This window comes from Gracilinanus agilis, chromosome 3 (assembly GCF_016433145.1).
Source record: "Gracilinanus agilis isolate LMUSP501 chromosome 3, AgileGrace, whole genome shotgun sequence".
NCBI lineage: Eukaryota > Metazoa > Chordata > Mammalia > Didelphimorphia > Didelphidae > Gracilinanus > Gracilinanus agilis.
The window spans coordinates 529,592,994-529,607,200 of record NC_058132.1 but is presented as its reverse complement, the minus strand read 5'-3'; the positions used below and the strand labels follow the sequence as shown (position 1 = coordinate 529,607,200).

General features: G+C 32.8%; 1 protein-coding gene across 1 annotated transcript in view; it reads right to left on the bottom strand.

Annotated features, from left to right (window-relative positions):
• The window catches only part of UGGT2 (UDP-glucose glycoprotein glucosyltransferase 2), a 261,577-nt gene that overhangs the window by 58,146 nt on the left and 189,224 nt on the right, over positions 1-14,207 (bottom strand). Inside the window, exons 30-32 of the mRNA XM_044667227.1 lie at positions 9,969-10,053; positions 5,834-5,919; positions 622-720 (exon numbers count right to left, since the gene is read on the bottom strand). Coding sequence (XP_044523162.1) covers positions 622-720; positions 5,834-5,919; positions 9,969-10,053 — 270 coding nt within the window. The remainder of the gene's footprint in view (positions 1-621; positions 721-5,833; positions 5,920-9,968; positions 10,054-14,207) is intronic.

Below are 14,207 nucleotides of genomic sequence, written 5' to 3'. Positions count from 1 at the left end.
AAGAGTAGAGCTGAACTCTCACAGATTTGAAACTACTCTCTGATTTCAATCTCCTTATTCACTCCTATCAGACATTTAGGTAAGGGAAAGGAAGGTAGGGAAATGAGGTAGAGTATGGAGATTCAAAGGGTTTATCTAAATTAACAAATCTCAAAAAACACTCCAAAACTAGGCTAGGTTTTCAATCTCAAGCAGGAGAAGCAGCTCAGCTGGCCCTGGTTCTCTCCACGAGTTCCCAGGTCCAACTGAAACTTTCTTTCAAGATTCTAAACTCCTAACTGACATAAGAACTCAGCCAAAGCCTGCAAAACTGCTATGTCCCCCCTCTCTGTACTACACAATCTTAAAGCAGTATATAATTTTCAACAATTATTATTATTAAAGCCCACTAGGGATATTACCAACTATGTGAATTCTTACATTTTGAGACATTATGTGATTGTTTTTGAAGGTGTTAAAAATAAGTATTACTTACCACAAAAGATGATTTTTCCCCTTTTCTTTTAAAAACAATAGTTAGTGTCTGTTACAAAAAAGTCTTTAAGAATTCACATCTTAGGTTATTTAGAAAAAAATTTACATTTTCATTAAATTTCATTGAAATGATAAAAATGAATTTACCTCAAAAACCTTTCATATAAATGGCCTGAAGCAACTGAAAAAATGTTTAGAAAACCAGTTTTCTTTTCCTCTGTTTCTGTTTGCAGTCCTCCTGTGAAACTTGAAATGAAAGAAAAAGAAGAAAATTGGCTATTTTTCTTGAGATAAAACTTCAAGCTGTATACTATAGGCCCAACTCTAAATACTTCACCTTGAAATAATAGAGGAAGGTATAATTCTAAAAATGAATAATTATTAAAATTACAAATAAATGTTTACTATGAAGTGTTAGCTTCCAATTATAACACTTAAATTCAATATTTAGCATGTGTCTGTTCTGAGATTTTAAAAACTCTTTTGATAATGATTCATTTTTCAATCACGTAATTTTGAGGTCAGATCATAATGATGAAGTTGTGATCATGTTGGCAACTAGAGAGAAGTCTGAAGCTTAATGACTACAGGTATCTACATAGAACAACTTGTTTTCGTTTTCTGTTGAGGGGAGAGTGGCTATGGATATATTTCAACAAGCCTTTATTAAATAACTACATGACACTGTGCTGGATCCTGGCAGTATAAAGACAAAAAAGAATGTTTCAGCACTCAAGAGCTTAAGTTCTCCTGCAGTCTTCTGCTGAGATACTTTCCCCAAAATGAAGACAGTACCATTCCATTATTATTCTAACAGAATGAAGATATAAATAAAAAGTCAATGGATCTCTTAAGAGGTGAAAGTATAGTGCTTGACTGAATAAAAGCAAAATGCCATTGTTTTTCTTTTTTAGGTTAATTTACTAGTCTATCAAATAAAATAATTTAATGTTCTTCTTCACGGTCAATGTGAATGAATCATTTGGGTTCAGTTATTTTTCAGCACTGACTGACTCTTCACCACCCATATAGGGTTTTCTTGGCAAAGACACTGGAATGGTTTACCATTTCCTTCTCCAGCTCATTTTACAAATGAGGAACTGAGGCAAATAGGGTTAAGTGACTTGCCCAAGTCACACAGTTAAATAAGTGTCTGAGGCCAGATTTGGACACAGGAAGATGATGAGTCCTCCTGACTTTAGGCTTGGTGCTTTATTTATTCACTGTGCCACCCAGCTAGCTGCTCATGAATGAATCATTAGGATGAAAGAAATGACTGAAGCAACTACTTTGTTGTACAATTATATTACTTGGCTTAACAAATGCTTAGTTGATTGACCTGCAAATATTCTATCCAGCTGGTCAAACAAATTCGGCCAAAGAAGAGTCTTCCACATATGGTAAGAAGGAAGGCCAGTAATGATGCTAAAGATGAAAAAAATATAATTTAAAAATTAATCTATTATACACTTAATCATAAACAACAAATCCATCTAAACTAATACCCATCAATAAATGAGCATTTATTAACTGCCTATGATGGCCTAGGATACAAAAACAAAAATGTAATAGTTATTGTCCTCAAAGAGCTTACATCTTAGAGGGGAGAGTCACATATAAACATATTTGTATGCAGAGTATAGTTTTTTAGCATGTAGAAGAGCACTAATAGCTGGGGGAAAACAGGTACAATTTTACCTATGAAGTGTCACTTGAGTAGAATTTTGAAGAAAAGATTCAGAGTCAAAGGTGAAATGTATGTGCATTCCAGGGAAGAGGGACAGCCAGCAAGATGTCACCTTTGCATGACTGCAGAGGACAGCAGGGTAGTAATGTGTAATAAAGTTGGAAAGACAGTTTGGGGCTAAATTGTGGAAGACTTGGAGCAGTAAAACAGAAGAGTTTAAACTTGATCTCAAGAGGTATTAGAGTTGAATAAGAAAAGGACATAAATAGGCCTATATTTTAGGAAAATCACTTTGGCAGCTATGTGTAGGATGTATTGGAGAAGGAAGAGATTTGGAGCAAGAGATCAGTCAACAGTTATTTCAACAGGCCAGGCCAGAGGCAATGAGACAATGAACTAGGATGTGTCAGTCAAGAAAAAGGAATGGAGAGAAAAACTAATAGAGGAAGAAATGACAATACTTGGAAATTATTTTTATATGTGTATATGTATACATAGCAATATATTTTATATATTTGAATGGTTTAATTTTTTTCTTATGAACTTGAAAAATATCAATAATTTTATTTAGAAATAATAAAAGATTTTATATGAAGCTCTGAATCTCTATTATATAAAACTTTATTTTTAAAATAATATATTAAATTTCATATAACATACCCACAGTGTCTCATTTATCTATTTTCCCTCCTCAACTTTTGCTCTTTTTTGGATATTTAAAAAAGGTTTCCTTGATGTTCTTCCCTTTTTCTTCTTCTTTTCATGTATCATATCCAATACTTCTCCCTCTACACATACACACAAATCTCCTATATAACAAATATATGTATTCTATAGAAATAAACAAATACAAAAACTGAGTCTAAAAATGCAATCTCTGGTCCATCACTTCTCCGTCAAGAGGTAGGAGATATGATTCAACACCATTTTTTTTTCTGGAATTTTAGTTGGATGTTGCATTGATGAAGTTTTTAAGTCTTTCAAAAATTATTTGTTTCTTTATGTTATATTATTATATAAATTGTACTGGTTCTCCTTACTTTTCTCTGCATTTACTCACTTACTAGATTTTTCTGAATCTTTTTCATAGTCTCATATAGTACAATAATATTATTCAATTATAGTCACATACCATTAATTTACTCGGCCATTAATAGATAACAACTTTGTTGTTGCAGAAGTGCTGCAATAAATATTTTCCTATATATGAACTACTTCTTTCTTTCTTTGGTATATCTTTTTTATGGCATAGACTCAGTAGTACAATTACTTGGTCAAAGAGAAGTAATGCAAAAAAATAAAAGAGTCAAGGGAACATTTAAAAAATACATAGAAGAAGAAAGTTCAGAAGGTGAGATGAAAAATGCAGAGAAGGGGGCAGCTGGGTAGCTCAGTGGAATGAGAGTCAGGCCTAGAGACAGGAGGTCCTAGTTTCAAATCTGGCCTCAGCCACTTCTCAGCTGTGTGACCCTGGGCAAGTCACTTGACCCCCATTGCCTACCCTTACCACTCTTCTGCCTTGGAGCCAATACACAGTATTGACTCCAAGACGGAAGGTAAGGGTTTAAAAAAAAATGCAGAGAAGTTTTGTTACTATTTTGTTAAGCTTAACATATGCCTTTAAAAACACTGCAAATTCAGTTTCCCAAACAATCCTCTTTCTCCCTCTCTTTTTGTGCATTGAAATATTCATGTTTGTTGACATTTCTCAAAGAAAGTGTTCTGTATATACCTGCCAGGTTTCTATGTAGTGGAAAAATTTTCATAGCTCACATTCATTATTTTTGAACCATATTTAATATCTTATTTTTTGCTATCCTTGCCTATGCTTTGTATTAAGCTTATCAAGCATCAAAGTATAAATTATTTAATTGGGAAGGGCTTATTAAGTTTGTAAAATTTCTCTATCTCTTCCTCTTCTGCAGATTATTTTAGTACAACGGTCGGCAACCTTTTTGTCTGTGAGAGCCATAAACGCCTGTGGAAGGAGGAGGATGGAGGCAGAAGGTCCTGGAATATGGGGTGGGGGCTGAAGGGTCCCCTGGGGCACATCCTGGGACTCTGCCCGGACTGGCCAGTTGAGAGGTGGAGCCAGATATGGCTCAAAAGCCATACATTGCTGACCCCTGTTTTAGTACAAAAGTTGTAGCATTTTAAAGGGTTTTTAGGTAATTATCACAAACACTGCGATATGAAATGATCAAATATCCCATCATAAAGAGCTGCTTCTTGATGCTTTTGGACATATGATGAAGTCAACTCTAATAACCTCTTTACTGGACTTTTCAAGGAGAAAACTGTAATCCATTTTTTATTCAGACACAATATCCTTTTCTCTTTTGGCTTTGTTTATGGCAAGAATGTCAAAATTGATAAGATTCAGTTCCTCCAGTAGAATACCTACCCTTTAGTCACTAGAAAAGGATTTCATACTTAAAGTGCCAATAACTAAGTTGATAAATAATAGTAATATAGTCAGATCATCATTTTTTCAGTACAAAGTTAAAGTTAATATAAAGCTAGCAGGAAGAAAATGAGAAAAGAAATATAACTGTGAAAGAACCAACAAAGAGACAGAGAAACAACTTTCAAGAAAAGAGAGACTTCAAAGGAAGACAGAGAGCATCTGAGGCACTGGGATGAGAGGGGAGCATAGTCAGCAAGACTATAGCAACTAATGAAGAGCAAGTCAAGAGTCAGCCACACCCTGCCATATTTGCTGTTCCATATTTGGAATCTAAGCTCAAACTAACATACAGACCCTGAGACCTTGCAAGGGCAAAAGAGGTCTATGGTTTCAAACCTGTGGTGAAGTCCAGAATCTCAGCCCCGGTTAGTTGTTCTGAAGTGATCTGATTTGTGTGGGCTCAGAGGAAGACAGGAGTCTCAGTTTGAGCCTGTAGAGAGGACTTAGACCCAAGTTTGGGGTAGTAGGTTGACCCAAGCAGGGTCCAGATCTTTTTTCCAGGGGCTCAGGGAGGAACTCTAGGACAGGACAATCAACTGTGTGCCTCATTGGGAGAAATTTAATTTTGTAGATGATAGACTGGAATGGTTAGAGACTTAACACAGAAAGACTAATTAGGAGTCTAGTGCAATAGTCCAGGAGGGAGATAGGGAAGGACTGAAATAGAGTGTGTGGATAGCTGATTTGAGTAGGGAGAAGGGGCTACAATGAGAGATTTTGTGGAAGGAAAAACCATAAGATTTGGAAAATGATTTGGTATGTGAACTGAAAGAGAGAGGGGATAATGTCAATTGTCATTTCTGGACTTGTTTCTTCATTTTTAAGTTGATTTTATGAATATATGTAAAGTTTATTTCCAAGTTAAGCAAAAGAAAGTAAATGTGGATTAAAAGCCTAACCATTCACACATCTCTTCAAAATTTCTTTCTATATTAATGCTGATGGGAAAATTAAGCTTGCTTTTTTATGCTTACGTTTAACCTCCCCCCCACTAAAATGGTTATTTTAGTAAGTTCATAAAGAGCTTAACTCCCTTAAAAATGACCAATTTATTCATAGGTGTCCATTTCAAATGGGTATTGTATACAAGCTTTTAACTCTGAATTTCTCTAAACTAAAATTTTATGAATTTGAAATTTATCTCATAGTTTACCCTTTTAGTAAATTATTCCATAATAATACATTTGTTCAAAAATGTTAATTACCCTTGAATGGAATCCCATATTCCTTTTCCTTCTTCACCTATATCTGTAAGGATATCTTCATCAACTTTATCAGACTTTTTCTGTACCTGGGTATTGTTAGAAATAATTAATATAAGATTTTTTAGTTTAGCTACCTTAATTTTTTACATTTTAAAAATTATAATTTTTATTTTTTCATGTTACATGGCAATATAATTTCTCAATATTAATTTTCTGATATTTTGCAATCCATGTTCTCTGTCTCTCTCTTATTCCTCCCCCCACCTTTAGAGAGCAGATAATATGACATAGGTTGTATATATATTTTCATATAATACATATTTCCATGTTCATGTTGTGAATGAAGACACATATTGATTACACTAGATAAAAATTCATGTAGGAAATAAAAAAGTGGTATGTTTCAATTTGCATTCAGATTCTATCTTTTCCTTCTATAGAGGAGGATAGCCTTTTTTTTTTTTTTTGTCATGAGTTCTTGGAATTGTCCTTGATTCTTTCCTTGTTGATAATAGTTAAACCTTTTACAGATGATAATCATACATTATTATTGTTATTATGTACTACAACATTCTCCTGGTTCTGCTCACTTCACTTTGAATCACTTCATATAAGTCTGAAAGGTTTTTTTTTTTATTGTGATCTTCTTGTATGTTATTTCTTATGGTACAATTTAGTCATTCCCCTACTGATGGACATCTCTTTGGTTTGTAGTCCTTTGCCACTACAAAATGAGCTGCTAAAATATTTTTGCACAGGTAGGTTCTTAGTGGTATTGCTGGATCAATGGGTATGCACAATTTGATGGCTCTTTGGGCATGGTTCCAGATTGCTCTCCAGAATAGTTCTATCAGTTTAGAGCTCTACCAGTAGTTTATTAATGTCTTAATTTTTCCACATCCCCTACAGCATTTATCACTTTTCTTTTTTAACATGTTAGCCAGTCTTAAGAGTACCACAGAGCTGTTTTAATTATAATTTTTCTAATCAATAGTGATTTTGAACATTTTTTTCACATGACTAAAGATAATTTTAATTTCTTCATCTGAGAATTGCTCGTTTATATCCTTTGACCATTTTTCAATTGGGAAATGTATTTGTATTCTTATGGATTTGACTAATTTCCCTATATATTTGAGAAATGAAGCCTTCTTCAGAAAGACTTGCTATGAAGATTTCCCCTCACCCCCATTTATTGTTTGCCTTTTAATTTTGGTTGCATTGCTTGTTTGCCTTTTAATTTTGGTTGCATTGCTTTTGTTTGTGTAGAAACTTTAAAAATTTAATGTAGTCAGAGTTTTTATTTTACATCTCATAATGTTCTATGTGTATTGTTTTGATCCAAATTCTTTCCTTATCATTAGGTCTAACAGGTAAACTATTTTGTGCTCCCCTAATTTGTTTATGGTATCAACTTTTATTTCTAACTCTTGGATCCATTTTGACTTTGCTATGGTAACATGGTATGAGATATTGGTTTATACCTCATTTCTGCCAAAAATGTTTTCCAGTTTTCCCCGCAGTTTTGTTAAATAATGAGTTCTTTCAAAAGCATGGATCTTTGCAGTTTTCAAACACTAGGTTAATAGGGTCATTAACCATTGTGTGTTGAATGCCTACTCTGTTCCATTGGTCCTTCATTCTATTTCTTAGTCAGTACTCGGTTGCTTTGGTGGTTGCCACTTGATAATACAATTTGTGAGCAAGTATAACTAAGCCAAATTTGTTCATTTTTTTTTCATTCACCAGGTCTTTTGTTCTTCCAGATAAATTTTATTATTTTTTCTAGTTCTATAATATTTGGGTAGTCTGGTTGGTATGACTGAATAAGTAAATTAATTTAGGGAGAATTGTCATTTTTGTTATACTAGTCAGCCTTCCCATGAGCAATTAATGCTTTTCCTTTTTTAAAACCCTTCCCTTCTGCCTTGGAACCAATACAAAGTATTGGTTCCAAGGCAAAAGAGTGGTAAGGGCTAGGTAATGGGGTTAAGCGACTTGCCCAGGCCACACAGTCAAGAAGTATCTGAGGCCAGATTTGAACCCAGGACCTTCTGCCTCTGGGCATAGCTCTCAATCCACTGAGCCACCCAGCTGCCCCATAATGTTTTTCTAATTGTCTAGATTTGACTTTATTTGTGTGAAAAGTGTTTTGTAGTTGTGATCATATAGTTCCTGGTTTTATCTTGGTAGGTAGTTTCCCAAGTATTTTATACTATCTATACTAATTTTAAAATGGATTTTTGCTATTGGGTTTTATTGGTATTATAGAGAAATGCTAATGGGTTTTGTGGGTTTATTTTAAATCCTATAACTTTGCCAAGTTGTTAATTATTTTGATTTCATTTTTGGTTCTCTAGGATTTTCTAGGCATACCATTGTATCATCTACAAAAATTGATAGAATTATTTCCTCACTGCCTACTCCAATTCCTTCAACAACTTCTTTTATTGCTATAGTTAATATTACTAGTACAATATTGAAGAGTAGTAGTGATAATGGGCATCTTTGTTTCCTGATATTATTGGGAAAGGTTCTAGTTTATCCCCATTACATATAATGTTTGCTGATGGTTTTGAGGAATGTTCTATTTATTCCAATGTTCTTTAGTATTTTTAAAAGGAATGGGTATTTTTTTGGTCAAAAGTCTTTTCTGTATCTATTGAAATAATTGTACAGTTTCTGTTGGTTTTGTTATTGATATGGCCAATTATGTTGATAGTTTTCCTAATACTGAACTATTCTTGCAGTTCTGGAGTAAAACCTACCTGGTGATAGTGTATGATCCTTATAATATGTTTGCTATAATTTTCTTGCTAGTATTTTGTTTGAAATTTTTACATCAATATTCATTAGGGATATTGGTCAATGGTTTTCTTTCTCTGTTTTTGTTTCTTACTAGTTTATGTATCAACACTATATTTTTGTCATAAAAGGAATTTGGTAAAGTTCCTTACTCAGCTATTTTTCTGAATAGGAGTTTGTGTTCTTTATTCTTCTGTGTCAATATTATGAAAATATTATCTGCTACGGGAAATTGCATTTTCATCAGGGATATATAATAAAATATATAAACCATTCTCCAAAAAATTTATGGAAGTCAGAAATTAGACCTACACATGGTTCACCAGTCACTGATTTCTTCTTATTCCTCTTTTTCTGTTTAAAATACCATTTGTAATCTTCTCTATTATTTTGTAATCTTTCTTCCTTTGAGATATTTTGGAAATTGATCTCTGAGTAGATTTTAATTGTCATTTATTTCATATATTTCTCTTATATGTTTTGGCCAAGTACAGACACTCTTCCTATATTCTCAAGTGTCATTTCCTCTTTCTTATATACATGTTCCACATTAGGGGTAAAGATGGTTGTGATTTTGGTAATGATTATGTTAGATTACTACAAAATATAGAAAATTTATTATAAAATCCTATAAAAATCACTATGAAATATCATTTTAAAAAGCTTTACAAAGCTACAAAGTCTAAAGCTTAACTAAGATTTTGGAATGCCCTGTATTAGCATCTATTATATTTCTGGGTTATTTGTTGTTTTTCCTTATTTCTTTTCATGCAGAAATGTCCTTGAGTTGATCTGATTAATTTGGAATTATGTCAAGAATGGATTGCCACTTCCTGGGAATTTTGTAGGGAGAATTGATGCTTCATTTAGGGGTTAGACTGGATTCCTGACATTCCTTCTAACTCAGAGATTATATTCTTTCATCATTAATCAGTCTATCTCCATCCCATTCTGATCATATTCTTGTTTCATATTTTGCACTTGTATATATATTACTTAAAAGCTATTAGGGAGAAGAAAAAATTCTATTTCATTGGTATATCCAATCATGTTTATTGAGTTCAATATTTGATATACTGTTGCTGTTCAACGTACTCCAGTTGAATGAAATAGTAGCCATAAATTGAATGTGAATGTAAACAGAATCTCAAAAAATCAAGCGAAGACAACTAAACAAGACAATTTTTAGACATTTGTTTAATTAACTGATATATTTACATTCCTATAAGAAGCATTAGAATATGGTACACTCTGATTTTTAAAAAAAATTCAAGAGATATCAGATAATTTACCAAATATAATGCACATAAAGAAGTTTTACTTCACATACCTGGACTTTCAGAATCTTACTTTTGAAGTTACTTAATACCACAATGACATCATCTATATCTGGCGGAGAGTCTGTTCCTTCATGTCTAAAATTATAGAAATACACAAATATGCAATTTAGGCTAAATATAAATTATAATTAAATTATTTATTTTATACTTTCTATTCTAATTTATGCAACTCCTAGAAACTTGTACCCTTAAATTTTTTTCGCAAGTTTAGTGAATATGAAAATTTGGGGTCTCATTCAATTTACTTTCATTATGAAGAGGCTCTGTGGAATGACGGATAGCGAAATGGCTTCAAAATCTGTCCCAAGCTGAGCTCAAGGTTGGCTTCTGACATCTATGGGCAATTCACTTTACTTCTCAGTCCCCTAAGACAACTATCTGAGACCATAAGTTTCAGAGCAAGTGGCGGTTTACATCAATAGAGGAAGTTTACCCTTCCAATCAAATCACAGTTCTGGTTCCAAGCCCTAAAGATAAGTACAATCAAACTTTAATAACTTGGGGATGACTAATTGAAAATTTCTTGTCATGTGAATAGGAAGTAATCTAAATAAGATAGTTAAGGAAATGAATAAAGGTAAGTAAGTTATTTGTCTGCTCAAGAGAGTAAGGTAGGTTTGTTGAGGACTGTTCAACTATCTGCTTATACCAGAAATAAAGTTGTTAGTAGAAACAATCATGTTAATATTACCCAGGGCAAAATAACAACAATAATAATGGCTAGCAGTTATATAAATATAATGCTTTAAAGTTTGAAAAAGTTTTTTTTGGTAATACATTATTTTCCCCCAATTACATGGAGAAATCATTTTTAACATTTATAAGTTTGAAATAGCTATTATTAGCCCTATTTTATAAACGAAGAAGCAGAGCCAGGGTTAAGTAACTTGCTCAGAGTTACACAGCCAGTTAAGTGTCTGAAGCTGGATTTGAACACAAGTCTTTCTGATTCCAGGTCTAATGCTCTGTGGTGTCACCTAACTACTAAAAAACAATAATTTACTTTACGTACTAGGCCACATTCAAAGCAACAAATATTAAAAATCAACTGCACAAAAGATTCTGTGTTAGCCAATTCAGGCATTTGATTTTTTATAGCTTTTTAATTTATCCCAGATATGCAATAAGAATTGGAACCTATCTAGCTCCTAAATAATCTCCTGTAAACTGGTTCATTTGTATTTCAGCAGTTTCCTCATAAACAGAGAGAACATAGGTATGTTGAATCTTGTCCTTTTCCTTCTCCGAAATGGAGTGAAAGGTACTTGAAAGTGAATATAGCATTCTATCTTTAATCTTGAGCATAGTACCTGACACATAAAATAAAGATATTTAATAAATGCTTGTTGAATTGAGTTAATAATTCTTTCCCACAGTAACTAAAAGACTGATTTTTGGATGTTGATTGACAGGTATCTGATATTTATAACAATAGATCAATAAAGGAGAGAAGAAAAATTTAAAATATGTTCATAATCGATGAAATCTGTTTTGGAATGTGTTAACATTGCTTCTAACCCCTCCCCACCTACATTACACTCTACACAAACAGCACTATTACAATAATACGATCAAGCAAAAATATATTAATTTTTTTAATAAATACCCCATTAATTTCAACTTATCAAGCTGAAATAATTGAAACCTGATATTGCTTATTAATTATGAAAGTTTGAATTGTATTTTTTGCCCATTTTATTGCCACTGTGTATTTCTGATAACAAAAACTGCTGTTTTAAAAAATCATTTGCTATACCTATAATTAAAATAGGAAAAAATTTTAGAGATAGTATCAAGATTCAAGCTGTTTATATTTCTTCATCAAAACCATTTAAAATAGATTTAAAATGAACACCTTGTGCCCTGAAGATATAAATCTGCCCCTATCTTTCTCTGATATCTCAGTATCCTCTCAGAAATTGGACTATAACTCTAGATCCTTTTTGTTGGCCTTGATATATGCCAGTTGATAACACACAAGATAAACAAAACCCATTACAAACAAGCTATATTATGTGTCAGTCTGCATTGATATTCCATCAGCTTTAAAAAAAACACTTTACCATTGATTTCAAGATGGAAGAGCAGTAAAGGTTAGTCAATGGGGGTTAAGTGTCTTGCCCAGGGCCACTCAGCTTGTAAATATCTGAGGTCAGATTTGAATGGGGGACCCCTCATCTCTAGGCCTGGCTTTTAGTCTGCTGAACCACCTAGTTGCCCTATTCATCAGTTTCTTCTCTGGAGGTGGATGGCATTTTTTGCCATGAGTCCTTTGGGATTGTCTTAGATCACTGTATTGCTGAAAACAGACAAGTATTTTACAGTTGTTCCTTAAATAATATTGCTTTTACTGTGTACAGTGCTCTTCTGGTTCTACTCATTTCCCTTTGCATCAGTTCAGGTATTTCCAAATTTTTATGACTGTCATTTCTTATATCACAATAGTATTCCTTTACTATCATATACAACAATTTATTTTAGCATTCCCAAATTACTGGGCATCGCATCATTTTCTAATTCTTTGCCACCACAAAAAGAACTGATATATATATATATATATATATATATATGTCTTTTGTCCTTTTCTTTGATCTTTTTGGGATACATTTCTAGAAGTAGTATTGCTGGGTCCAAGGGTATGCCCAGTTTTATAGTACTTTGGACATAGTTCCACATCATTCTCCAGAATGGTTGGACCACTTCACGAGTCCCAATAGTCCATTAGTGCACCACTTTTTCCACATCCCCTTTAGCATTTATCATTTTTCTTTTCTGTCATATTAGCTAATCTTATAGGTGTGACATGTTACCTTTTTAATTTGTTTTAATTTTCATTTCTCCAAAAATAGTAATTTAGAGAATTTTATATGATTATTGTTGATTTCTTCTAAAAATTGCCTTTTCATATCCTCTGACCATTTATCAACTTTTTAATAAATCTGGCTCAGTTCCTTATATAGCTAAGAAATGGAAAAAAAGAATCTTGATGTAAAAATGTCTCCCAGGTTCCTGCTTTCTTTCTAATTTTGACTGTATTGCATTTGTTTTTGCAAAATCATTATAATTGAATGTGATCAAAATTATCCTTGTGATCCTCTTTCTCTTGTTTGGTTGTAAACTCTTCCATCACCCATAGTTATAATAGGTAAAATCTTCCATGCTCCTCTAATTTATGCTATCACCCTCTTTATCTAAATCATAGAACCCTTTTGACTTTCTTTTGCTCTACAATCTGAGATGTTGGTCTACACCTAGTTTCTGCCAAAAGGCATACCAGTTTTCCCAGCAATTTTTGTTGGTGAGTTTTTGACCCTACAGCTTAGATTTATAGATTAATCTAACACTAGATTACTATAGCCATTTAATTCTCTGTGTTTTGTACCTAATCTATTCTACTGATCATAACTCTATTTTAGTCAATATAAGATTGCTTTGATGATTGTCACTTTGTAATATAGTATGAAATTTGGCACTACTAGATCCCTTCAGATTGTTTTTCATTGATTCCCTTGACATTCTTGAACTTTTGTTCTTCTGGATGAATTTTACTACTTTTTTCTTGCTCTATAAAAATGATTTGATAGTTTGATTGGTAAGGCACTGAATAAGTAAATTAATGTAGGTAGAACTTTCATTTTTATTACATTAACTTGACTTACCCATGAACAATTATTATTTCTCCAATTATTCAGATCTATCTTTGTGTGAAAAGTGTTCTGTAATTATGTTCATATAATCCCTGGGTTTGTCTTGGTAGGCAGACTACCAAATATTTTATAATATTTGCAGTTATTTTTAATGAACTTTCTCTATCTCTTCCTTCTGGGTTTTGTTGGTAATAATCAGGAATTTGTTAATTGTTTCACCTCATTTTTAAGTTGATTTTCTAGGATTCTTTAAGTATATCATCACAAAATCGCAAAGAATTGTTTCCTGTTTTCTTTCTTGTTTCTTTTCTACTTTTTTCTTTAAAAGTTCTTATTTCATTTATAAAAATGTTAAAAAAAACCCTCCTGCCTCATCTCATCTATAATTCTAGCTGAATTTGTGCCCAAGTGGTATTTCTTTTCTGAGGCATTGCTTGTAGACGTTTTGGAGTTATTCTCTTCTTCTGCATATATGTCTTAAGCATCCTTGGCATCAGAATAGCTCATCACAGGGCAGGGTCTTTCTTGGTTTACCCATTTTTTTTTCTAGCCTACCTTCTGTCTTTGGACTTAATGTTAGGG